The 26,452-nt window shown below is 38.8% G+C and overlaps 1 protein-coding gene and 1 non-coding gene across 3 annotated transcripts in view; one reads left to right on the top strand and one right to left on the bottom strand.

The window, feature by feature from the left end:
* Nucleotides 1-2,778: 2,778 nt before the first annotated feature.
* Nucleotides 2,779-26,452, bottom strand: part of DMC1 (DNA meiotic recombinase 1) — a 39,675-nt gene continuing 16,001 nt past the window's right edge. The window contains exons 9-14 of one of the 2 annotated variants that reach the window (XM_029205629.1): nucleotides 23,724-23,815; nucleotides 23,235-23,308; nucleotides 22,989-23,103; nucleotides 22,118-22,178; nucleotides 10,198-10,314; nucleotides 2,779-3,062 (exon numbers count right to left, since the gene is read on the bottom strand). In XM_029205629.1, coding sequence (XP_029061462.1) covers nucleotides 2,993-3,062; nucleotides 10,198-10,314; nucleotides 22,118-22,178; nucleotides 22,989-23,103; nucleotides 23,235-23,308; nucleotides 23,724-23,815 — 529 coding nt within the window. In that variant the 3' untranslated portion in view covers nucleotides 2,779-2,992. The remainder of the gene's footprint in view (nucleotides 3,063-10,197; nucleotides 10,315-22,117; nucleotides 22,179-22,988; nucleotides 23,104-23,234; nucleotides 23,309-23,723; nucleotides 23,816-26,452) is intronic. The other variant, XM_029205630.1, reaches the window with a different exon arrangement.
* On the top strand, nucleotides 11,719-11,870 carry LOC114886277. Its single transcript, XR_003791284.1, has one exon. It is a non-coding gene; the product is annotated as a small nucleolar RNA SNORA79 (small nucleolar RNA).

Consider the following 26,452-nt stretch of genomic DNA (forward strand, 5'->3'; position numbering starts at 1 on the left):
CTTCACAACTGATTTATCATAACCGTTCCTAAATTATCTCCCTGGTGCCAGTATTATTTCCTTTATCCATTTTCTGCATCTCTATCAAATTAATCCTCCAACTTCCCATGCCAACAACCTCCAATCAGAGCATACCTGAGGCCTTTCCTATTTTTCTCTATAAAGCTTTCCCATTCCTTTGCCTGCCTTTGAGTCTCTGCCAAAAGCAAATGAAGGTCACTGACTCTTGCTGTAGCAAACTCTGAGTAAATAGCCTCTGTTCTCATTTGGTGGTTTTTGCTTATTTCCACAGAATGAATAATCTGTGGAAGAAAAAGGCATGCTTTTTCTAGTGTGTTTTCTAACTTGCTGGGATACAAGCAGCACCTTGGCTATTTACTATGTGGGGAAAGCGTGTCAAAGAACAATAGCAGCATGGAAATGAGCCGAGCAGGAGATGGAGGCAGAGAGAAAAGTCCTGATGATTCTCTTTGAGATCTTGGCTCCAGCTGTGGCTAAAGTCAGCTTTACTTCTGGACTTTTCAAACTCTCTTGAGCCAATGAATTCATGTCTTGCATTTGCTAGTTTGAGTTTCTGTGGCTTGTGACTAAAAGAGTCCTGACCAATAACATCTCTTTTTTGAGTCTCTCTCTCCCGCTTGGAATAAGCCAAAAGCTATTTGTACAGTCAGATGGAGAGGGAGGACTGGAAAGACCTGATGCTTTGATCATTGGTGGCAAATTGAACCCTGACCTAGAAAAGTTCAGTGGGCACTGCACAATCTACTATGCTGTCCCAAAGTTGAGCCCCAAGTTTTCAGCTTTTTAGTTCACATTCACATGCTCAGCTACTGTTCTCCAAAGCAGGACATATCAGAGTGGCTGGATCCAGAGAGGTTTCCAGTCTTAGCCACGTGCCATATTGAAACCAGCCTCCCCCACAGAACTGTAGGCCCTGTGTTGAGCCCTGGTTTCCAACTCTACACCAATGGGTAAATTCTCCTTGTCAGGGGGGTACTCAGCTTAACCTAGACAATTTTTCTGAAATTCAAATCTTGGGAGTTTTATTTCCTTTCCTGTCAAACAGCTCTGGGCTCCATACAAATTAGTCCATTCCTTCTCCAGAACTTGGCATACCAGGGAATCTCTAGTAGATGCTGTTTTTATCAAGTAGCAAAACCTTCCCTTCCCCAGGAAAAAGTGTGCATTTATATTTGCATGCTAAGAAAAGGCATTTAACTGACTATGCAGAATACAGAAAATCTGCTCCATAGTGACTTTAATGTCTGCTTATTCAGAGGAGCAGCTTCTGAGCTTTAAAAATTATAAAATTAAAACGCTCTTATTTCCCAGAACTCCACACTGTGAACAATTTCTGCTTGCCAGTTTGGTCTCTTTGTTTCCAAATTCCAGCTTCTATACTTGCACATGCTGTCCTACAGCTTAACCTTTCCTCTCTGATTTTTGGAATCACACAATCCAAATTAATTATAATCATTTGTCCTCTCATCCTTTCGTAAATATTAGTCTTTTCTCTTAACTAGTATACACATTCTTTGAGGGCAGGAACCATACTTCTTTTGTAGAGTCTTTAGCACTTAGCATTCAGTATACAATTGGTGAGTAAATGACTTAAGGATAGTCAAGTACCTTTTGTAACAAATGGTACTTTCGATACTTGAATTCTCATACAAGTGGATGCAACATAAGATATTAAATCTCTCTGAGAGCTATAAAGATTGTCACTATATTATTAGTGTTTTAATTAATAAATATTTTTATCATACATACATTTTGAAAACTAGATTTTATTTTCATTTAATTAGAGAAACCAATATTTTTTATACATTTATAAAATTAGTATCCAGAAATTTTACATTTAAATTAATTTTAATATTTTAAAGAAGATTCTGAATTCTCTACCCAAAACTTAAAATATAAAAATCATGCTGGGCTTCCCTGGTGGCGCTGTGGTTGAGAGTCCGCCTGCCGATGCAGGGGACACGGGTTCATGCCCCGGTCCGGGAGGACCCCACATGCCGCAGAGCGGCTGGGCCCGTGAGCCATGGCCGCTGAGCCTGTGCGTCCGGAGCCTGTGCTCCGCAAAGGGAGAGGCCACGGCAGTGAGAGGCCCAAAAAGTCATGCTATCTTGACCATCCAAAATTATAAAGTTCCTAATTACCTTCCTTTTTATCTTCCCAGTAAAATATGTATGTATCAGAAGTACATTTTTATTTTATTTTTTAATTTTTTTAATTTTTTTTTTTGCAGTACGCGGGCCTCTCACTGCTGTGACCTCTCCCGTCGCGGAGCACAGGCTCCGGACGCGCAGGCTCAGCGACCATGGCTCATGGGCCCAGCCGCTCCGCGGCATGCGGGATTCTCCCGGACCCGTGCACCAACCTGCGTCCCCTGCATCGGCAGGCGGACTCCCAACCACTGCGCCACCAGGGAAGCCCCAGAAGTACATTTTTAAAAGGTAATTTCAACTTGTTGAAAAGTCAAATGATTTAAAATTTAGCTTAATTTAATGTTTCTTTTCTATTGCTATAAATATGAATATATAGTTTGATATCATAAATAAAAAAGCTCTTTTGTGTGTCCTGTAAACATTCTTCCCTTAAATGTCTCCCTCATTTGGAAGTGTATTCACTTCTGTAAGTGTTTGGGGGGCAGCTGTTAGGAGGAGGAGACGTTTCTGAGCTCTTAGACTTGCCATCTGCTTAGTGGCTCACTTTGGGAAGCTAAAGTGAGGTACCCCTTCCCCAACTATTTTTCAAAAGGTTTATTCATTCATGTACATATTTATATTCCTGAACCGACATACAGTGTGTAGTTATTGTAAATCAGAGACCTTTAAGATAAATATGATTTAATTCTCTTTTGCTGACTTTCCTTTAATAACACATGAAAAAAAACAGACTCTTACTTCAAGATCTGAAATTTGAGACTGCTTTTCCATTTCTTCAGCTCCTAATAAGCACTAAGAAGCAATTTGCATCAATTCTCCACCTACTCCTTGGCATCCCCAATTCCTCCAGCAGTTATTGCGAAGGTGGCTTCATTTTCAGGCATCTCGGGGCTAACAGAATACAAAGGAACAGAAGTTTATAAAAAGCTCTATTTCTATAAATACTATATTCATGTCACAGCATCACATTCCTATTAGTCTGAGTCTCCAGAGACATGTGAGTTGGTACAGCTAAATGTGGACTACAGAATTTTCCTACAAGTATTATCAACCATCACAAACATTTATTGAACAACTTCTATATGTAAGGTTCTAAACATCAAGAAAAACTACCCCACACTTGGAAACAGGCAAAAAGGGATAACTGTGTGTTCTTACAGTGCACCGTCAGGTATTATGCAGCAGACCCTTAGAGGCTTATCTGATTCTAAATGGGTATGTACCTCATACAACTCAATAACAAAAAAACAACCCAATCGAAAAATGGGCAGAAGACCTAAAGAGACATTTCTTCAAAGAAGACATACAGATGGCCAATAGGCACATGAAAAGATGCTCATCATTGCTAATTATTAGAGAAATGCAAATCAAAACTACAATGAGGTATTAACTCACACTGGTCAGAATGGCCATCATTAAAAAGTCTACAAATAGGACTTCCCTAGTGGCGCAGTGGTTAAGAATCTGCCTGCCAATGCAAGGGACACAGGTATTGTAAATCAAATACCTCAATAAAAATTTTTAGATGGGTGTGCACATTTCCATTGACTAGACTAATGTAGGCAAAAACCATGAAAGACTTTGAAATGAACTAAAAGATAACTGAGTACCTTCAGCGAAAAAATAGGTTGCCTAACCCATCCTTCGAGGTTATCCAAATCTATGAGGACTCCCTGGCTTTCATTGTCTTTGAGCTGTTTTACAACTCCATGAGCTGTAGAAAACTATGAGTCATACAAATTATCCTGGTTCATAGAAATGTAAATTGTGTGAGGAGGAATGCAATTGATTATTGTCTTATGGATATTGACCCATTTTTTATCAATTTGTAATTCATTTCAGCATTACTTGTTTGACTACATATGTGTGGTAATTTGATTTTTCCTTTGATCTGGTTATAAAATCTTATTGGTTCCTGCATGAGGTAATGAGTTAAATAAAATCTTTGACATTTTATACTTGTACGAGTCATGATTTCATGCTCTTTTAAATTTTACCTTTTAATTTATTCTACAGCTCTATAGGAGTAGAGATTAATTTGTAGAAAACTGATAACAATGCAGATTATTCTTATGATGCCAGTCTACAGCAATGGAAATTAACTTCATTGTGTAGAGAAACAATTGATTTCTCTCCAGTAGAAAAGACAACTTCAAATGTTACAATTTATTGCCTGGTAGGATATTAACCAGTTTTGTATCTATTAGCAAATTTATTTCAGCATTGCTTTGACCAACTACATAAATCTCTGTTCCTCAAATTATCCTTTGAATCAGTGGTTTCCTCATTAATTAAGGAGTTGAATAAAATCTTTGACACGTCCATTTTATGCTTATTTGCAGAAAGTGATGTTTTTAACTCTTTGAAAATCATACTTTAGCATGTACTAGACCCCACAGAATTTACAAAAATGAGACAGAGTCTTTACTCTCAAGAAGCCTAAAAGGTGAACTATGACATAACAAATATGCAAAGTAAGCTAAGTTCCATAAAGTCAGTATATGTTATAGAACTCTAAGGAAAGAAGTTATGCAGGCTAGGTTGATCAGGAAAGATTTCATAGATAATAGAGGACTTCACAGAAGCCTTTGAGACAGAAATGGGGGCATTCCATTTCTAGCATGAACAAAAGGGTAGGAATAGAGAAGCTTGTTTTGTGTATAAGAAAGAGAGGAAGAATAAGAAGTTAGGTTTAGATATGTTGAGCTTGAGATACCTGTGGGGCATTGATGTAGAGGAGGTCTGCAAGTAGTTGGAGATGAATATCTAACACTTGAATAAAATGTTAGACTAAAAATAGGAATTTGAAAATCACTGACCATGAGAGAAAGAGCCTACTGCTACTTTGTGCTGTTATTATATTCAGGTTATGGTGACTGTATGGTAATATTAATAGCTTCCATTTATTAAGTATTTACTAACTATTATGTGTCAGTCTCCCTTATATTATTTCATTTAAACTTTATGATTACTCTGTTGGGTATGTATTATTATCCACATTTTATAGATGAGAAGACTGAGGTTCAGAGAAGTAATTTGATCAAGGTCACAGTGCTGGGAATTGAAGATGCCAGGATTAGAGACTAAGGTATTTGATTCCAAAGCTCATGATCTTAATCAGTAGGCTATATTGTCAAGCAAAATTGGTTTTTGTTTTTTCATTTTGTTTGTTTGGTTGTTTTGTTTTGTTTGGAGGGTGCAGATTAGCTAGTATACTTCGAGCACACCATGGGTAAGGTTACTTCCCTTAAGAAAGAGCAGAGGAATCTCCCTGGAGGATAGAACATGAGCTATAGATAAAGTAGGTCTTGCTAGACTGAAGTTGGAGTTGAAGAATAAGAAGGCGTGAGTGGAATTAGAAAATAACTTTTTGACTTTGATGGAAAATAGTCAGTCACTTAAAAATGGCAGGAAGACAAGGAGTTGAGAAAGAGGGAAGCCAAGCAAAGTATCTGCTAAGTTGAACCAGGGATTTTTGCTTGTTTGTTTGTTTTGGTTTTGAAACGGAATAAAAAACAATGACTTTAGAAACTTGGCCATTTGTACGCCTTTTCATTTTTTGTAATTGTTTAAAATTTGATTTTCCTTTGAATTCAGTAGAGTTTTAATGTTCACTGATCTCAGATATGCTAAGTAGAATAAAATAAATGGGGTTTTTATTCACTCAAAGTTTTAAAGAGAGAAAATATACACTTGAGGGCCAGTTATAGTTACTTACAGAAGCAGTAACTATAGGCTATTCAAGGAAAAAGGCTAGGTTCCCTTTTGTAGTCACTCCTGTATTCCTGGGAATTATGAGAACCCTTTTCTGCTCAATTCTTGGGGAATTCTGTTTTAACAAGAAATGTCTTTCTCTCACATCTGTATAAGGTAGTAGTTGAAGCCATGGGAGTAGCTATAGCAGACTAGCTATTACTACCCTGAATAGATAATCCTTAATAAACTAAGAAATAGTGTAGTGGTTAAAAGTGTAGACCCTAGATTCAGCAGCATAGATTCTAATCCTGGTTCCATTACTTATTGGTTTTGTGATGTGGGGCAAGTCCATTCACCTACTCATTAAGAAAATATTTACTGGGACTTCCCTGGTGGCGCAGCGGTTAAGACTCTGCCTGCCAATGCAGGGCAGTGTTTGAACCCTGGTCCAGGAAGATCCCACATGCCAAGAAGCAACTAAGCCTGTGTGCCCCAACTACTGAGCCTGTGCTCTAGAGCCCGCACGCCACAACTACTGAAGCCCATGCACTCTAGGACCTGCGTGCCACAAATACTGAGCCCACGTGCTGCAACTACTGAAGCTCGTGTGCCTAGAACCCATGCTCTGCAACAAGAGAAGCCACCGCAATGAAGCCGTTGCAATGCACATCGCGACGAAGAGTAGCCCCTGCTTGCTGCAACTAGAGAAAGCCCGCGTGCAGCAACGAAGACCCAGTGCAGCCAAAAATTGAAAAAAAAGAAAAAAGAAAAAAAATTTACTAGCACTTCCTATATCCCTGTTGTAGGCACTTGAGATCCGTATGTGAAAAAAATAGACAAAGATCTCTGGCCTTGTGGAACTTATATTTGGGGGAAGGACAGACAGACAATAAATAATGGACATAATAAATAAATAAATATGTGATATGTTAGAAAATAAGTGTTATAGGGAAAGAAAAAAATAGAGCTGGATAAGGGAGATTGGAAGTATGGAAACTGGGACAAGGCTAGCTGCAATTTTAAATAGGGAGATCAAGATAGGCATTTTGTTGAGAAGGTAACATTTGATCAAAGACTTGAAGGAGGTGAGGGAGAGAGCCAGAGAGAGGGCTATGTGGGGCAAGCTTATTCCAGGCAGGGAGAGCAATAATCACAGAGGCGAGGCCCTAAGGGAGGAGTGTGACTGGCATGTTTCTGGAATATCAAGGTGCCCACTGAAGTTGAAGCATGGTGAGCAAGGGGGAAAACAGGAGGAATAAGAATAGGGCCATTCATGTAGTGCTCTGTAAACCAGTGTAGAGACATGGGCTTTTATTCTGAGTTAAGATGGGGAGTCATAGGAGTGTTTTGTTTTGTTTTGTTTTGCGGTACGCGGGCCTCTCACTGTTATGGCCTCTCCCGTTGCGGAGCACAGGCTCCGGACACGCAGGCTCAGCGGCCATGGCTCACGGGCCTAGCCGCTCTGCGGCATGTGGGATCTTCCCGGACTGGGGCACGAACCCGTGTCCCCTGCATCGGCACGCGGACTCTCAACCACTGCGCCACCAGGGAAGCCCCATAGGAGTGTTTTAAAGAGAGGATAGATATGCTCTGACTTGGTGTTACAAAGGATCATTCTGGCTTCTGTGTTTAAAATAGACTGTAGAGGGGCAGTGGTTACCTAACTACTTGGGGCCTTGCCTCATGTGTAAATGGGGATAATAATCTCTATCCCTTAAGGTTGTCCTTAAAAACAAAGAAAAAGTAGATAAATAAAGCACTTGGCACAGGCCTAGCACATAGTAGCCACTCAGTAAGTGTTAGCTATCATTTTTAGCATCATGATCTTCTCTACCAAAAAGTTTTTTCTAAAGTCAAGGAGAATTCTTTGTGAGAAATCTTTAGAGACCAGAAAGAAGGCAGTACAAGATGCACAGCAAATTAAGTTTTCACATTTTAAGTTCTGATCTAGTTTTGCTATTTTTATTCAGATTTATGAAAAGTTGACATGACTAACTTCTATGATAATTTTAATTATCCTTTGTTGAGACTGCAGAACCCTAGTGCTCTCTTAGGACTGTAAAAACTGCAGAGGTTATTTGTTCCTAAAAGTTTGGAGGACTTGATTAAATATACAAATGATTGAACATGTAGATGGAATTCATTCATTTATTAATTCAACAAATAGTTATTGAGCTCTTACTATGTGCCAAGGGCCGTGCTAGGTGCCGGGGGCGTTAGTGAGCCAGACTCAGTCCCTGTAGTGAGGGAGGTGTACGTGTAATCAGATGCTTACACTTCAGAGGGAAAACGTTTGAGCAAGTTCTAAGCACAGCAATCTGTCCAAGATATAGACCAAGAAATTTTAGTAAAATTATGGAACAACCCTACTATCTACTTAATTCAACAAAGAACACTTGTAACAAATTTCTAGAGATCGCTGAGCTCTACAAAGCATAGCACTTGCATATGTGTATCACAGTCTTCTACAGGGACTGAGGATGAAAAGCAAAATGGTCTGAATAAAAACCAGATAGAGGGGGGAACTGATTATTTAATATTTTTCAATGACAATACATAGTAAGTACTGTGATTCATAGTCAAAACCAGATACAGAGCTCATCTGATTCCTTTTTGGCTGATTTTTCCTTCCCTAGGGTAAAGAGTTATTACAAATCTTTACCTTGTTGCCAGGATTGGCTAATCAGTCAGTCACAAATACATCTATTATGTCCGAGGAACTAAGAATACAGTGGTAAGCAAGAGAATAGTATTTCTGTCCTCAGGGTATTTACTGTCTAGTGGGGATGACATATGTTACATAAATCATTACTAATGGAATGTAAGCTCCATGAGGGCAGGGCCTTGTCTTTTTGTTTTGTTCACTGCTCTGTCCCCAGAATCTAGAACAGCTGATATGTAATAGGTTTCTCTGTAAAAACTTGTTAAGCTTATAACTCTTTTTTTTGTACTGTTTGATTTTATTTATTTATTTTTTACCATGTACATCAATTATGTTGTCAAAGTTTATTCATATATTTGCACATGTATATAATAATACTTGCATGTACATACATGTATATAAAATGAGTGTATGTGTATATATGTACATCTACATATATGCATATACACACACACACACACACACGTATGACTCCTTTTGAATTTGGACAGAAAACCCCAATGGCTTCAGTTTCCACAGGAAAGCTGAAGTTGACATGACCTTCCAGAACATTCCAGCACCATCTTTGCAGGGGGAGACAGGAGAGGGGTAAGAAGTACCATGCAAGCCTTACAGGAAAAGCCACGTTATTGCTTTTTTAACAGTAAAACCACCAGCCTCCTTCCAAGCTGCATGCTTGCAAATCTTGAAAAGTTCGAGAAAAATCTTTAGCCCCAGCCCCATGCCAGGCTCTAGTTTTGCAGTTTATCTCTAAGTGGCTGAAACATTAGCTTTCTCACTCTAAAGAATGTTTCCTTACTCTCTTGGTTTATCAGCTTCAAGGGCCCGAGGAGCTTTCTCGGGTCAGAGAGGGGCCTAGGTCTGCAAGAGCTGGAGCTAGAGGCCTGGAGCCCAGCAACCCTACCAGCTGGCCCAGCAGCACCCTATGTGTTGAAATCCAGCTCCAGCAGCACTCCCACCAGCCCCAGGTCTCTGAGACATGTGCTCAGAAAGTGACCAGGGGCCACCCCTTCCAGCTCAACCTTTCTAGACCCAGTCAAAGTCATGACTCCTGAGGAACAGCTGCAGGGAAGGTGGGGGTACCCTCCCCTGCCAGCCCCTCAGATGGGCAAAAATGGGGGAGGTCCACAGAGAAGGGTCAGCAGCAACACTCAGGAAGGGGTGGGTAATGCCTCCCTAATTCAAATCGCTTTAGGTTTGTTGCTGGTAAAATCTAAGCTTATAACTGTTAATTAAATAAGTAAAGTACTGTGAAAGAATAAAAGGTGTAATATAGAGTATTAGCTTAGAATGTAAGGGTCAGGGAACGGTTCCTTGAGGAAGCAGTGTTTAAACTGAAACCTGAAAAAAAAACTGGCAGAAAGAAAGAAGAACATCCCTATCACATGCTGTACTTTTCCTGTATTTACCTCACTTCAATTGGAATCATTTCATTTTCTAGCTTCACTGTAAGATTGGGAAGGTCAGAGACCAAGTCAATTTGTCAACAAGATCTCCGAATCCCTAGAACCCAGTACGTAGTAGGGACTTCTCAATGAATTGAATACTTTTTGAGAAGGAAATTCAAACATGTAGTGTCTGCCAGTGGAATAATTATAGCCTCTCAGGAGAGGCAATTCTATATAATACCATATGCACAAGAATCTGATTAAGATAAGAAATATTTACCTGTCATAAATCTTGGCAATTCTCAGCTCTCCTCTTCCCTTTCGCAAGCTTATTCTTGTTGTTGAAGCATGAGCCAGAATGTGTCCCCCGATGGGTTTTTTGGGGTCTGCCTGAAAACTGAATTAATAAAACACCTTTTCAGGTTTCATCATATGGACTATATACAGTACTACCTGCAATTACAAGGCAACTTTTCTGTGGAGTATGGCAGGGGACAGAGTAGGTTTGCGTTCTAAACAAGCAGAGGCTTGTTCATAAACCAGGGAATGGGCTAGAGTTTGGAGCTGCTATGTACCCCATTGCCATCCAGTTCGGGCTTCTGAGATTCCTATGATAAATGGTTCATGTTTTGTTTGATTTTTTAAAAATAAAAAAAACAAATAAAACACTACTCACTGTTTTAGGATAAATCTTGGGGTTAAGCAATTTTTCTTTACAAAATACAAAGATTGAATTTATTCATTCATTCATGTATCAGAAGTATTTATTAATGGCTTACTGTTTGCCAACCACTATTCTAGTCTAATGAATAAGTAATATCCAACCCTCCCTCATGATGCTATGATGTAAATGACAGCAGATTGAGAACCTCCTTCTTATTCATTAACTGTACATTGGAAACCTTCAGTGTTGTACTGGTTATGAATTTAAGGTGAGAAGAATCTCAGAAATATCTTTATCGCTGATGTCTAAAGTTTATTCTTCTAAAATAGGATACAAAAAAGATAAGCTCTTACTATGATTTTATCAATTCAAAAATATATTATGATTGCAAGGTAGTTACAAATATTGACACTCTTGAGAGATATACTCACTAGGGGACTAACACTCACTTGGCAAGAAGTGAAAGGTTCTTAATAAACCTAATATAGTAAGCCCGCCCTTCAAAAAAGCCTAGGTGCAAAAAGCTCCGCAAAATACTAGCAAACCGAATCCAGCAACATATCAAAAGGATTATACACCATGACCAAGTAGTATTTATTCTAGGAATGCAAGAGTGGTTCAACATAGGAAAATCATCATTGTGATATACCATATCAATAGAATGAAGGAGAAAACCACAAGATCATCTCCTTTGATGAAGAAGAAAATCTAGGCTTCAAAATCATCAACAAATGGAACTGAACTTAACAGGTTACACTTGATCAAAATAAATTTTGGTATAGCATAATAGCCTCAGCTTTGGGAGAATTCAGTTGCAAGTCAATTCAAATTCTGCTTTGCTCCATGAAGCTCAGGATTCTGTTTACTGTAAGCATGAGGCTTGGTGTAGTGACGATGTGGCTGATTGACACGAGGCTAAAAAGATTGTAGGTTAATGGGGATATGAAGCTCTCTGGGAAAGGAGTCTGCTAATATAAACTGCTGCTTTTATTTTATTTTATTTTTTATTTATTTGGGCAACTCCTCACAGCACATGGGTTCTTAGTTCCCTGACTGGGGATCGAAACCGCACCTCCTGTGTGGAAGTGCGGAGTCTTAACCACTGGACCTCCAGGGAAGTCCCAAACTGCTGCCTTTTGATGGCTGTTCATTTCACTGCTTAGAGTCTTAGGTGGTGGGATTTTAGTCCATCATATATCTAAGCTGACTTGTCTTCACTCAGGGCACCACGGGGATGGGTTTGTTGGCTGTCCGTTAGTGCCTTCTGAGTTTTGCGGAGTCAAACAATTGAAAAAAATAAAAAATAAGCTGCTGCTTGATTAAATGGCTCACAGGTTAGGACCAGCTGGCTGGGGTTAGATAGGATTGATTGATTCAGCAGGTCCAACGTGAGAACAAGAACAGAGTTAGTTTTGGAGTGAACCACTATCAAGAGAGTAACATCCAGGCAGGTGAGACTGACAGGAGTTAAGAAGTCAGAAGATAGGTTGCTTTACTCAGACAGCTGAAAGGGTAGTAAAGCAATGAAGCCCTTTCAGTTGGATGGAATAGCTAGAGATGAATTGTCTCTATAACGCTTACAGATCAATGCCACTCTTTTTAACGGAATAACTCTAAACCTTCCAGGTTACCCTCCATTACAGGTGGTTCTTCAAGGTCTTAAAAGAATCCTATGTTCTACATAGATGGGCTGCTTGAGGGTCTGATGATATTCTCAGCTGGGCTGTGAACTCTGAACTTGCAAACACTGTATTTATGCTTCTTTAGTGCATTTTTCATGTCCTGCCTTTAGTGCTATTATTATTTACATATTATATTCCCCCTCAATTCCTCGCCTATTACCTATCACTAAGCTCCTTAAGGGCAGATGACATTGTATTCAGCTCTGTAGCAACCAGCCACACAGTAGGTGCTCAAAAATATTTTTTGTACTTAAGACATAGAAGTTACAAAAATACCAAGGAGAATATTGGGCAATAGAAAGATAGGTGCCCCTACAGCAGGTAGACCAGTTAGAAACTGCTATGAAGAGGAGACAAGAAAGGAGAGTCGGGGTTCGCTAAATGGTCAGAGAGAAGTTTTAACAGCTATGTTAATGCTTCTCACAGATGGTCTCTCCATACTGCCTAGTAATTCTTCTATATGAGCATGGTTAACCTCACCTCCCCTTTACCAAACTTTCAGTAGTCTCCTTAAGCGCTCTTTTCTGTTCTCTTCCCTAACTTTGGACGACATTGCCTGCTTCTTCACAAAGAAAAGGAGGGCTCTCAGGAAGACAGTTCCTCAACTTCTGCTTCTTTTTGTCTGCTACCTACATACAGTCCTCCCTCGGTATCCACAGGGGGATCCGTTCCAGAACCCACCTCCCAACCATGGATACCAAAATTCACGAATGCTCAAATCCCTTATATAAAATGGTGAGGTATTTGCATGTAACCTACACACATCCTCCCATATACTTTATTTTTATTTTTTTAATTAAAAAAAATTTTTTAGGGCTTCCCTGGTGGCGCAGTGGTTGGGGGTCCGCCTGCCGATGCAGGGGGCGGGGGTTCGTGCCCCGGTCCGGGAGGGTCCCGCGTGCCGCGGAGCGGCTGGGCCTGCGCGTCCGGAGCCTGTGCTCCGCAGCGGGAGAGGCCACGGCAGTGAGGGGCCCGCGTACCGAAAAAAAAAAAAAAATTTTATTGGAGTATAGTTGATTTACAATATTGTGCCCTCCCATATAATTTAAATCATCTCTAGATTACTTATAATACCTAATACAATGTAAATGTTACATAAATAGTTGTAAATACAATTTAAGTTCTATGTAAATAGCTGCTAGAGCACGGCAAATTCAAATTTTGCTTTTTAGAACTTTCTGGATTTTTTTATTCTGATTATTTTTGATCCTAGGTTGGTTGAATTCATGGATGTGGAACCTATGGATACGAAGGGCTCACTGTACTTATCTACAGCTGTACTCATTCTTCCTCCTCAAACTTTTATTTTTTATTTCAGCAAGTCCTCTTATATCTCAATGCCTTTATAAACTCAGTTATCTCTGAAGCAAAAGCCCCTTTCCTATTGTGTTTGCTCATTTAGCTCCTACTCACCCGTCAAGTGTCATCCCTTCTTGAAAACCATGCCTGATACCCTGAAACAGAGTAGAGCCTACCTCCCCTGTCCTCTCATATCACTATGAATATAACTCTATTAAAGCACACTACATTATAATTTTTAATTCATGGGTCTCATTCCCCAACTATACTCTAAATCCTTATTCATTTTAGTAACTCCAGTGCCTAGAAAAGTACCTATAATATAAAAGACACTCAATAACTCTTGTTGAATGGATACGGGAAGAGAAGAAAACTTGGGTTTCCTCCAAATTAGATCCTTTTAGACACAGATTTGTGATATATCTTCAAAGAAGCTGTAATTCAAGGAACTTTTAAAGGGTGTTCTGACAGAAAGGGAAATGTAAAAGGAGACAGGATTTCCCCCTAATTGAAGTAATCCTCCCCACCTCCACCCCCTTACAGATAATCTAAGGAAGAGCAGGAATCTGTAGGTTTTAGCTGTATGGCTATGTTTTTTTCTTAACAAAGTATTGTTTGTTATTACCAATGTGGTACCCTATGCACAAAAGAGAATAGGTACTACTGCCTGTCATTGATTACTCCAGGTGAAGAGCCCGAGTGTTAAGAATGTCGTTTCCGTACTTCCCTGGTGGGGCAGTGGTTAAGAATCCGCCTGCTAATGCAGGGGACACAGGTTTGAGCCCTGGTCCGGGAAGATCCCGCATGCCGCGGAGCAACTAAGACCGTGTGCCACAGCTACTGAGCCTGCACTCTAGAACCCATGAGCCACAACTACTGAGCCCACGTGCCACAACTACTGAGCCCACGTGCCACAACTACTGAAGCCCGTGCACCTAGAGCCCATGATCTGCAACAAGAGAAGCCACTGCAGTGAGAAGCCCACGCACCGCAACAATGAGTAGCCCCCGCTCGCCGCAACTAGAGAAAGCCCTCACGCAGCAACGAAGACCCAACACAGCCAAAAATAAAAATAAATAAAATAAATTAAAAAAAAAAAAAAGAATGTCGTTTCCAAAGGGAGATGATTTTGAATGAACTAAATGAGAAATAAATGATAAGATCGGCAAAAGTGCTAAGAAATCATATAGGAAAGATAATATGGGGAGAAAAAAGTCCTAAAAAGTGACTCATAATGTAAGAGGTTATACTTAATTAAAATAAATTGCAACATAGCATAACAGCCTTAGCTCTGGGAGAATATCAAGCCAATTCAAATTTTACTTGCTCCATCAAAATGTTCAGGATTCTGTGTAGAATTTCATGTAGAATTTATGGCTCTTGACTTTTCCTGTAGGTCACTAACACTTTGATAATTTAATAAAAGATATAGACTCTCCCCCAGAAAAATGCACATATGTACACATACAAAAATTTTCATAAATTTAGGAGATTCATGGTCCATCCCGCCCCCTGCCCCAGTGTGGTTGGCTATTAACAATAACATTCACAACCAAGATTTACTGAGTCCTTACTATGTGACAGACACTTCTAACTCATCTAATTATTTCCCTTTGCTTGGATTCCATATTTAGTAAATAGCTTTGGATTAAAATTTGGATTCCTATAGAGGTCTGCCTACAAGGAGAGAATGCCCTGGTCACAAGAACTTCAAATGTAGTTACATTTTTCTTTATCAGTAAACTGGCCTTCTGATCTTTCATTGAGTCTCATGAGTTTGATTAATGTGAGTCTGTCCCTGAGAAATGGATTTGTGCTCAGTAGGATGACCAAATCAAATCTCTGTCTGTAAGGCTGAGGGCCCTGAACACTGGTCAACTCACCAGGGTAATGGATACATCCCTGCAAAGAGTCTCATATGACAGCATGCTAACCTTTCCCCAGGCACATACAGCCTCAATGTGCTAAGTGGTGTAAGAGCTTTAGAGTTAGACCTGGGTTCAAATTTTGGCCTATCAGCCAGCCATACGACCTCAGGAAAATTGTTAATCATTCTAAGTGTCTGTTTCTTCATTTTAAGTGGAAGATAATAATTGTACCTAACTGGTATGGTAGTTGTAACAATAAAATGAAATAATTTAGGCAAGGCATTAATCCAGTGACTGCAATTATTATTATCTGCCTTCCTAATCCTGATTCACTTATTATCTATGTTACCTTGGGCTAATTATTTACCTTTATGAATCTCAGTTTCTTTAACTGTAAAATGGGAACAAAAAAACCTCCTTACTTTTTAGGGCTGTTGTGAAGATTCAAGATATATTTAATCTAACTCATTGGGAGCCTACTACATGCCAGGAACTGTGCCAGGTCATCTATAAAGCATTATATTTACCCTTTCAGTAATCATGGCACATAAGAGATACTCAATAAATGGTAACTATTATTATTTAACTAAATGATTCAGTTAAAACCCTCTTTCAGTGACTTGTTAATCAAGAAACATTTCTTGGGCTTCCTTGGTGGCGCAGTGGTTGAGAGTCCACCTGCCGATGCAGGGGACACGGGTTCGTGCCCCGGTCCGGGAAGATCCCACATGCCGCGGAGCGGCTCGGCCTGTGAGCCATGGCCGCTGAGCCTGCGTGTCCGGAGCCTGTGCTCCGCAACGGGAGAGGCCACAACAGTGAGAGGCCCACGTACTGCAAAAAAAAAAAAAAAAAAAAAAAAAAAAGAAAGAAAAACATTTCTTCAAGTTTCTTTGAACTTCTTGAGTATTCTAGCAGTTATAAACAAGTCTTGAGGTAAAGTACAAGAAGGTGTAATAGCATTCCACATTCTTTTAGAGGGCTTTAATTTACTTCTATTTCTGACCAAGTAAAAACGGCTTCAGAAAACCACCCACATGCCTCCTTTAGCCTACTCTCTTATTTCCTCTTTTTTTATATTATCTTCTCTTCTTTCCTCCTTTTCTCAGGGGATGGGGGAGTATGATGAGAAGGAGGAAGAGATGGGGGTGGATATTAAAAATAAAGAGGGGCCAAGAAAGATTGTTTCATTTATCCCCCTCTGGTTGAACAGGATACAGCCTGTTATATTGTTGACAGTAAGACCCAGAACCTCCTGACCTTCCAACTGCAAATTAGGGTGCAGGGAGTACAGGATTATGGTGATGGTAGGGCAGGTGATATTCTTCTGGGAGTGAGATAGGAAGAATAGCACAGTGAGACTAAAAGAGCATCAACTTTGAAGTCAAAGAAACCTGGGTTCAAAATCTGACTCCTGTTTTTTAACTGTATGATTGAGCAAGTAGGCACTCTGAGCCTCTGTTTCCTCCTTTATATATTAGGAATAATAATAGTGTCTACGTCAAATACTGGTTGGAGTGGAGGCCTTGAGGGGTCTGGGTAAGGGCAAACTTGAGGGACAATTGGTACTCCTGGTACTTTTGACTTGCTAAGGGTTAAGCTTAAAGATGGAATTTTTGAGAAGGGGTCCATTGAGAGAAAGACTGGGTGAACCATGTCCAAGAGAGAGGAGGAGGTTTTGAGATTAGAGGAAGATAGAGAATTTTGGTGAAAAAGAAGAGATGGTTAAAAAAAAAAAAGGAGTATGTTTAAGAAGTTTTGTTAAATAACCCCACCCCCCATTTCCTCCCAAAATATGCAGAAAAATCTACATTTTTCAAATTTTTGAAGATAGAATTCAGCGGGGGGTGGTTGGGGGGTTGGGGAGAGATACAGCAATATACTGAGACTGGCTTCATAGAACAGGGAGGTCTAGGAGGCTGAGTTATGTTGAGGTGATATGAGAATTATATAAGATGATACATGAAAGCACTTGGCACATGCTAAGCAACCAATAAATATAAGTGCTCTTAATTTTGAGGGAGAGGAAAGTAAAATTCAAATAATTTAAATGTTGCAAAAGGTCACAATGCTAATGACTTTGGTTTAATGTTTTTTCTCTAACCGTATTGCCTCTCTTTTTTTTAAAATTTATTTATTTATTTATTTATTTATTTTTGGCTGCATTGGGTCTTTGTTGCTGTGCAGGGGCTTTCTCTAGTTGCAGTGAGCGGGGGCTACTCTTCGTTACGGTGCAGAGACTTCTCATTGCGGTGGCTTCTCTTGTGGAGCACGGGCTCTAGGCACGCGGGCTTCAGTAGTTGTGGCTCGCGGGCTCTAGAGCGCAGGCTCAGTAGTTGTGGCACACGGGCTTAGCTGCTCTGCGGCATGTGGGATCTTCCAGGACCAGGGATCAAACCCATGTCCCCTGCATTGGCAAGCAGATTCTTAACCACTGTGCCAACAGGGAAGTCCTGATATTGCCTCTTAATTTATACTAATGATGTAGAATCAGTAAGTGACATCCTTAAAGAATAAACTGCACATTTACAAGACTGCAAATGTTCTAAGATGACTTTTAGGGAGACAAATACACAAATGAAGTAGGGGGCAACATCATGGTCTTATTGGTTGCTTATCTTATTTTTGCTGTGGTATGGAGCTTTACAGGCTGATACTTTGACTTTATTTCCAGGCCTTCATCAACTGGCTCATTCTAGTTCTAAAATCTGTATCTGTAAGCCTCATCTAGGAGTTACTGCTCTGGTGTATCATATGGAAGCTCCTCGCCTCTATAATTTTGTTCCTTTTTAATACGATGTGCCATCAAGTATAATGCATGGGATAGAAGCCTCAATTATTGTCAGTGTACTTGGGTACTCATACCAATTATAGTGATATTTCTCTGACAGGCTCCAGGGGAGTTGCAGCTTGGAGTTCCTTAACACTGAGAAACAAAGATATTTCCTTTATGGGAAGTATTCTAATAGCATTTGAAATCCTTTAGTTTAAAACTGTCCTGTTTTCTTTTTTAATTTAGCTGTGGCAATATATGTGCTTTACAGCACATGCATTTAATTTGTATTGTTATGATGTACTTTAGAATATACTAATTATAGTGAAATTTGTTTCCATATAACTTGGCTAGGTGGAGGAGATGCTGTTTCAAAGCAGATTCACCCAGCAAAAATACTAGTCTTTGTTACCTTCTTCGGCTCTTTTCTTAGCTTATTTCATTATAAATCTCCTCCCCTCTTTGAACTTCTGCAATTATTTCCTTTCTGTCATTTCTCTATTTTTCTCCTATTGGAGTCAATTCAAAATGGTTTTAAGCTTTTTGAAACTTTCTACAAATATAAGAAAAAGAACCCTATCTGACCTAATTTCCACAGACTTCCTTTGTCTTCTAACTCTAGGTCGATAGTTTTGGCCTCTTCAATGTTCCCTCCCTACACCTGAAGAAAGAACATTGCTCTTTAACTTGTACTGTTTTATTTGAATGCAACCCACTTCCTCCCTCTGAGCCAATGAGTCATTTTCTCTTTTTAAAGCGAGCCTTAAAAATCTCCCATTTCTCTTCAGTTTAAAATTATTCTCTTTGTGAAGTACTTTATGTCCTGTATATGAAAGATACCCTATAAAACAGAGAATATTGCCTTAACCCCTCAAGGACTACAGACAATGCATGACCAACCAAGACTTAAAAATTTTGAGTTAAATGGACATCATTTATTTTTTTCCTAATGGAGGCAAGGCACATAGTCTCTGTTGTTCACTAGTGAATTCCTAGAACCTTGATATACAGTAGATTTTCAATAAATATATACTGAATGAATAAATGATTGATTTCCCCCTCCTCAATCTTTTTAACTTGCTTGGACTTCCCTGGTGATCCAGTGGTTAAGACTCTGTACTTCCACTGAGGGGGCATGGGTTCGATCCCTGGTAGGGGAGCTAAGATCCTGCATGCCGCATGGTGCGGCCAATAAAACTCAAAAAACAAACAAACAAAAAGACCTTGCTTAAAACCTTTCATGTAATTAATACTTTTCACATTGGAATCTCCTGTAATTAAGTAGAAAATATCATAAAAGCGTATTGAAAAGTGAGAGCTATAGCAAACTGCAGAAGATGCAGCAAAACTCTTAGCGTTTAGTTTAGAAAATGCCTAAAGAGAGATACATTCATTTCAGCACAATTTACATAATTTAGAATATCATATCAAATATCTTCTAATATATATGTCAATGACTGATTTATCTGCTACCAAACGATGTACTGACTCAGTTTTAAAGTAACAGAACTTTGTACTGCAACCATCAGAGTTATGATTTAAGCAAAAATCTGCAATGGATATTATTAAATCCACTGGGTGCAAAACATGATATTTACACAAGTCTCAAAGTATCACCCCACAAATTACTTATTAATTACAAACAGGAGAAGGTCTTTTACAATGGAGAAATCTTGTGAACACCATCTTAATCACATGATCAAACATATCACTAATAAAGGGACAAACTGCCAGTGTGCCTCCTGACGTGATATATGGAAAAGGTCATAACATTACTTATATATTAGTAGTTTTCCTGCCAAAAGTGTTTAACATTTTAAATAATGAGAAAAAAATCAACTCCAAATTGAGAGACATTCTGAAAAACAGTTGGCCTGTGCGCTTCAAAAATGTCACTCACTCCCAATACAGGGGGCATGGGTTCAATCCCTGGTCGGCGAACTAAGATCCCGCATGCTGCACAGCGCCACCAAAAAAGAAAGTCAGTGTCACAAAAATCTAACGAAGGTTGAGGAACTGTTTTGGTTAAAGGAAACTAAAGAGACATGACAAGTACATGGGATGCATGATCCTTAACTGATCCTGAATCAAAAACAAAACAAGAAACCCCCCAAACTACAAAGGATATTGTTGGAACAATTGGAGACACTTGAATATAACTGTGTATTGGATAAATAGTACGCCAATGTTAAATTCCCTGACTGTGCTAATTATGTTGTAGTTATGTAGAAGAATGTTCTTGTTCTTAGAAGAGATATGCTGAAGTACTAAGAAGTGATGTGTCATGATGTCTGCAAATAATTCTCACTGGTTCGGAGAAAACAACTCTCAAAAGGTTCACAAAACATATACACTTTTACATATATGAGCATGTGTGTGTATGTAGCATATAGAGAGATTTTACATACACACGCACACACACAAACACATAGAGGGAAAAAATGTGGCAAAATGTTAACAACTGATGAAACTAGGCAAATGATATTTGTGGATTCATTATGCTAGTCTTGGAACTTTTCTCTGGCTAAAAATTATTATAAATAAGAAGTTGCTGAAAAGAACTTTAAAAAAGCAGTACAGGGCCTTCCCTGGTGGCACAGTGGTTGAGAGTCCGCCTGCTGATGCAGGGGACACGGGTTCATGCCCCAGTCCGGGAAGATCCCACATGCTGCGGAGCGGCTAGGCCCGTGAGCCATGGCCACTGAGCCTGAGCGTCCGGAGCCTGTGCTCCACAATGGGAGAGGCCACAACAGTGAGAGGCCTGCATACTGTAAAAAAAAAAAAAAAAAAAAAGCAGTACGTAGATTCAGGGCTATTTTGACTGCTTATTCAGATACATAATGCTCAAAACTCTTGATGGTGGCAACTGAACTTTCTTTGAATTTTCTTTCTGTTTTTTTTTTTTTTTAATATTTATTTATTTATTTGGCTGCACCGGGTCTTAGTTGTGGCATGCAGGATCTTTCTTTTCTTTAGTTGCGGCCCGCGGGATCTTTTAGTTGTGGCATGCAGGATCTAGTTCCCTGACCAGGGATCGAACCTGGGCCCACTGCATTAGGCGACAGAGCCTCTACCACTGGACCACCAGGGAAGTCCTTATTCGAACTTTCTGTTTCACTATACTACTTTAACTCTCCTTGCCTTTCTTTCTTTTTTTAATTAAATTTAATTTTATTTATTTTTTTATACAGCAGGTTCTTATTAGTTATCCATTTTATACATATGTCAATCCCAATCTCCCAATTCATCACACCACCATCTCCTTGTCTTTCTATTCACTGCCATCTTGCAAGCAGAGCCATCAATATGTATGTTATGTGCACAACTACTTCAACAAATTCTGAATATGCCTAGTGTGGAGTGAAATTCTGTTTCTTCAAACAGGAGACTTCTCTCATAGCAAGTCTCTTATAAATATATAAGAGACTCATAAATATATCTCATGTATATCCTGTAAATATAAATATATTATATTTATATAATATAATAAATATATAAATTAAATATATATCTCATGTATATCCTGTAGAGAGCCTGCTTTTTTTGTTTGTAGGCTAACAGATTATCAGTGCATTAGAAACCATTCATGTATCTGGAATATACATTTTTATTTCCCTAAGATCTTTTTCTTATTGTCCTCTAATATCCTTTTAGTCCTAGACAAAAAGGAACCCAAAGTATCTCTGAAAATAGTTAAACTATTGCTTTGTTTTATAAAAAAACTAGAGAAGAATAGATCTGGATAACAAATAAATGATATTTGCAATTATGAAGTAATATGCACTGTGCAAAAAGTGATTTGTGACATATCTATGTCCACATCAAGGCTGATGATTTTGGAATTATTTCCTATTCTACACTCTAACCCTTTTGATATTAACTTTTGTGAAATACAAAAGCAGAATATTAGGGCTTACGTCATAGTTGCTCCTGGGTCAGCAGTCATTTGATTGGTCACAAACACAGCCACATTATATTCTGCATCAAGAAATAAAATTAAGAAACTAAGAGAATGACAATGTGAATATTAAAACTTCATTGCTTAGATTTCAGAGTTTAGAAATATTGTGCCATGAATTTATTTGATGAACAAGATTACATTCCTGTTTTTTCATTGATATCATAAATTAAAGTTATTATTGTTATATTATTTAGGTACCTTATTGTATTAGAATCAGTATTTTTGGTTTAAAAAAAGAGTTGTATTCCCATGAAGGAAATTTTATTTTTAATAAATGGATTGCCTCCTGACATTATTCTGAGCTTCTCTGATAAACCTACTTAGCAAACAGTCACAGGTGCTATTCTGATATCACCATTTATTTTAAAAATCCACCTTCTGAGGGACTTTCCTGGTGGCACAGTGGTTAAGAATCCGCCTGCCAAGGCAGGGAAAACGGGTTCAAGCCCTCGTCCAGGAAGATCCCACATGCTGCAGAGCAGCTAAGCCCGTGTGCCACAACTACTAAGTCTGCACTCTAGAGCCCGCGAGCCACAACTACTGAGCCCATGTGCCACAACTACTGAAGCCCGCATGCCTAGAGCCCATGCTCTGCAACAAGAGAAGCCGCTGCAATGAGAAGCCTGCACAGCGCAACAAAGAGTAGCCCCTGCTCACCGCACCTAGAGAAAGCCCACGCACAGCAGTGAAGACCCAATGCAGCCAAAAAAAAAAAAAAAAGAGTAACCCCTGTTCGCTGCAACTAGAGAAAGCCTGCGCACAGCAACGGAGCCAAAAATAAATAAATAAATAAATTTATTTTTAAAAAATTAAGGAAAAAAATCTACCTTCTGAGATTTTTTGGAGTCGTGACAACATCTGGGCCAGTTTTTGCTGCCGTTCAGCTAACTCCCCACGACCACTGAAATCCACTCGGAAAAGTGCCATTATTGAATCAATGATCTGTGTAGGATTAATGTAAAAATAAATAATGCATTTGGAAATGAAGGAAGAAGTTAATTTGAATTGGAATCAATAGAAGAAAGATAATATGCTAAATAGCTCTAGATTGAGCAATATTTAAAAGCTCGTACCAATAGTTTGAAGATGCCAGCTTCTTCATGGAACTTTGCTGCTACATAATCAAGTAGCTCCATCTGATGTTCACCTGGTGGGAAATGCAGTGGGAAAATGTTATAAAAAGTAGAAGAAGCAGAGGCTAAGATCATGTATGTTCTTGGGAGTCAGGCAAAAGAGAGTCCTTGAAGGATTTTCTTAATTATTTATGACTTTATTAAGTATGATTTCATATTCTGCCTTAGCATACATACCAAATGCTACCTTATCCAAAAAGAATGTTACTCTCCATTTCAAAGACAAAGAATAAGAAATAATTTGAGAGCATTTCAATGTCTAAGGACTTACCAGATGATAAAATTTGTGGACTGACTAAATAAATTTGGAGAAAGGTAAAATATAAAGAGAAAAGGATAGTGTCAAAATGTTGTAAGCATCACTCAAATAATAAATCAGTGCTGCCAACCTTAAAACAGCCTAAGCATCCAATTGCATGGGGCTCTTACTAGTATATGCACGTGCATAAAGTACATTGTCCAGGACTGCATCATGGTCTACGCTGAAGCGATCAGCAATGTCCCGAAGGCGATCTGGACGGCTGGAGTATGCCAGGATTAAGGATTCAATAAATCAATTCCAAAAAGTTTAGACAACAACTACAAAAAATAATACCATAAGCAAGTGTATCAAAGAGAGGCAAAACACTGTACCTGCAAAGGTATTCTGGAGGATACCAATAATCACTTAAAATCTATATCAGACTTTGTTTTTCATAAGTGCCTCAATTAATGAGTACCTTAGGTAGTGATAACAGTGATAGAAATAATGAGACAGTAATGAATTTAAATATTAAATTATCTAAACAATAACCTTGGAAGTTAGTTGTTATGGCCTCTATTACATTTTACAAAGGAGGACACTGACAAACAGAGATTAGGCAGATGACTCAGGATTATGCAGCAAATCAGTTCCAAGAGAAAAACTAGAAACTAAGATTTGTGAATCTCTGTTGTTCTCAGTTCAATAAATATAGACCTAGTCTAGGAAGATAATATCACTAAATTATAATTCAAGTCACTTCAAAGTGAATTAATTCATTCTCTTCATATTCCTCACTTGTTCAACATGAAATAGTTTAATATATCACTAACCACGTGTTGCCAACAAATGATAAATTTGACTACATAAACCAAAGAGTCAAAAAAGTAACTTCAAGGGTCCAGAAGGGAATTATTATCATATAGTTTTTGGTTTATTTAGGGTTTAAAATCCACTTTCTTCTAAAGGAGTTGTGTTAGCATTCTGAAATTAGTAAATTCATAGGGGGGCAAATTCAGTGTACCTGAAAAGGTATTCTGGAAGATGCTAATAATCACTTATACCTATCTAGACTGTAAAGGAGTAATAAACATTCTTTATAGGTCTTTGGTGATCCTAACAATATGTCTGTAATATTCTCTAAAGTGAAGTAAGATAAAATAAAATGCACATCTGTGGTCTCATTTCACTTTGTTTACAGTATTTGTATAGTACTGATCATACTATAAGTAACTGTAAAGTAAGGACCATTTTTAACCTTATTTGTGACACTTGGAACTAGTTCAGTAAACATTGAATTGAATTGTCTTTAGGACTTCCCAGCCATCTCTGTCCTACAGCACTATATATGTTTTCTTCAGAGCTTTAGTGACAGCCACTTAAATCTTCTATTGCTGCTGAGTATACCCAGTAGATGTTTCTGGTGGACAAATCAAAGGAGACAAGGAATTGGAAGAAGCAATAAAAAATGTTTTTCACTATGTCAGTTTTTACAAAGCCGGGTGACTATGTAACCAGGAATATAAAAGTTGGACTTATGCTGAAGGGAAGTTCAAATCAATTTACAAATGTTTACTAACTGATTCCCATATGGAATCGGTTACCATATTAACCAATTACCAGTGCAAGGCACTGTGGAGGATTTAAGGGTCATAAGATAATCTATGCCATAGGTAAGTGTAAAACATAATTATGTAGGCAAAATATAAACACATAAAAAGACAAGTACCACGAGAGAGCCGTATACATGTAAGAGACTCTGAAAGAGTGAGAACATTCCACTCGGGTCCCTGCATGTCCTTGTTCCTCCCAGCTGTTCCTCCCTATTCCCTCTTGCATATGACCTGGCTCCTAACTGTTTCTTTCAGCCATTCTTGATAAAATCCAAATTGCCCAAACAGTGGCAGCTATTCTGCAAGAACAATTCCTCCCTCTCAAGAACCATCCTTAATCAACTGTTTCTGAAACTAGCTGAACTCCAGCTGAGCGCCTCTTCCTACAGTCCTATTGTTAAAAAGAATGTCCTCTGAACCTGATATCTCCTCAAACTACTGTATTTCTTCTATTTATTGGTTAATTACACACTGCCTCAATTCCTTACTGTTTATTTGCAACAAACTTCCATCATCTTACTTTACTGCAAATGGCCTCTTGGACTCCTAATTGCAAACCTCAGTGATCTTTTTCAGTTTGCACCTTCTCTCTCTCTCTCTCTGTGGAACATCACTGACTACCATTTTCTTCTTGAAACTTTCCTTATGCTTAGCATCCACAACCAGATATCCTCTTACTTTGTCTGTCTTTATTGATTCGTCTTTTTAGTCCCTCTTCCTAGACATAGGCAAACGCCAAAGTTATGTTCTCAGTTCTCTTCTCTTCTCTCTATGTAAGTTCTCTTGCCTCCCCCTGGCTATTCCATCCATATCCTTGGCCCTACCCTTTTCTCAAGCTGAGCCCAACATTTCCAACTGCCATATGGATGTCCCTCTGTACCTCATATTTGACATATTAAAATGAAACATCACCTTTTCTCTGAAATATGATCTTCCCAATTCTGTCATCGTTATTCTCCTAGTATCTAGACAAACTTAAGAGTGGTTTCCCAAGCCTCTCTTTCCTTTGTCTACCAAATACAGTCATCAAATCTCATTACTTGCCTAGAATATTACAAAAGAATCCAATTTACACCCATCATCCAGCTTCAAGGCCCTTCATGTCTAAGACCCACCTTTCCAGTCTTGCTTTCTGAAATAACTTACACTTCAATAAAACTGCAATTCTTTTTGTTACCCAAACAGGTTCTTCTCTTTTTCCTTCTGTATTTTTGTTTAATTCAGACCTTTTCCTTTATTTGAGACCATGACTTTGAGTGAGTCAATAACCTTCTAGCTATTAAGTTAAATCTTTGGAGAAGTAA

This window comes from Monodon monoceros, unplaced genomic scaffold, assembly GCF_005190385.1.
Source record: "Monodon monoceros isolate NGI ecotype Baffin Bay Population unplaced genomic scaffold, NGI_Narwhal_1 Super_Scaffold_6, whole genome shotgun sequence".
NCBI classification, from domain to species: Eukaryota; Metazoa; Chordata; class Mammalia; order Artiodactyla; family Monodontidae; genus Monodon; species Monodon monoceros.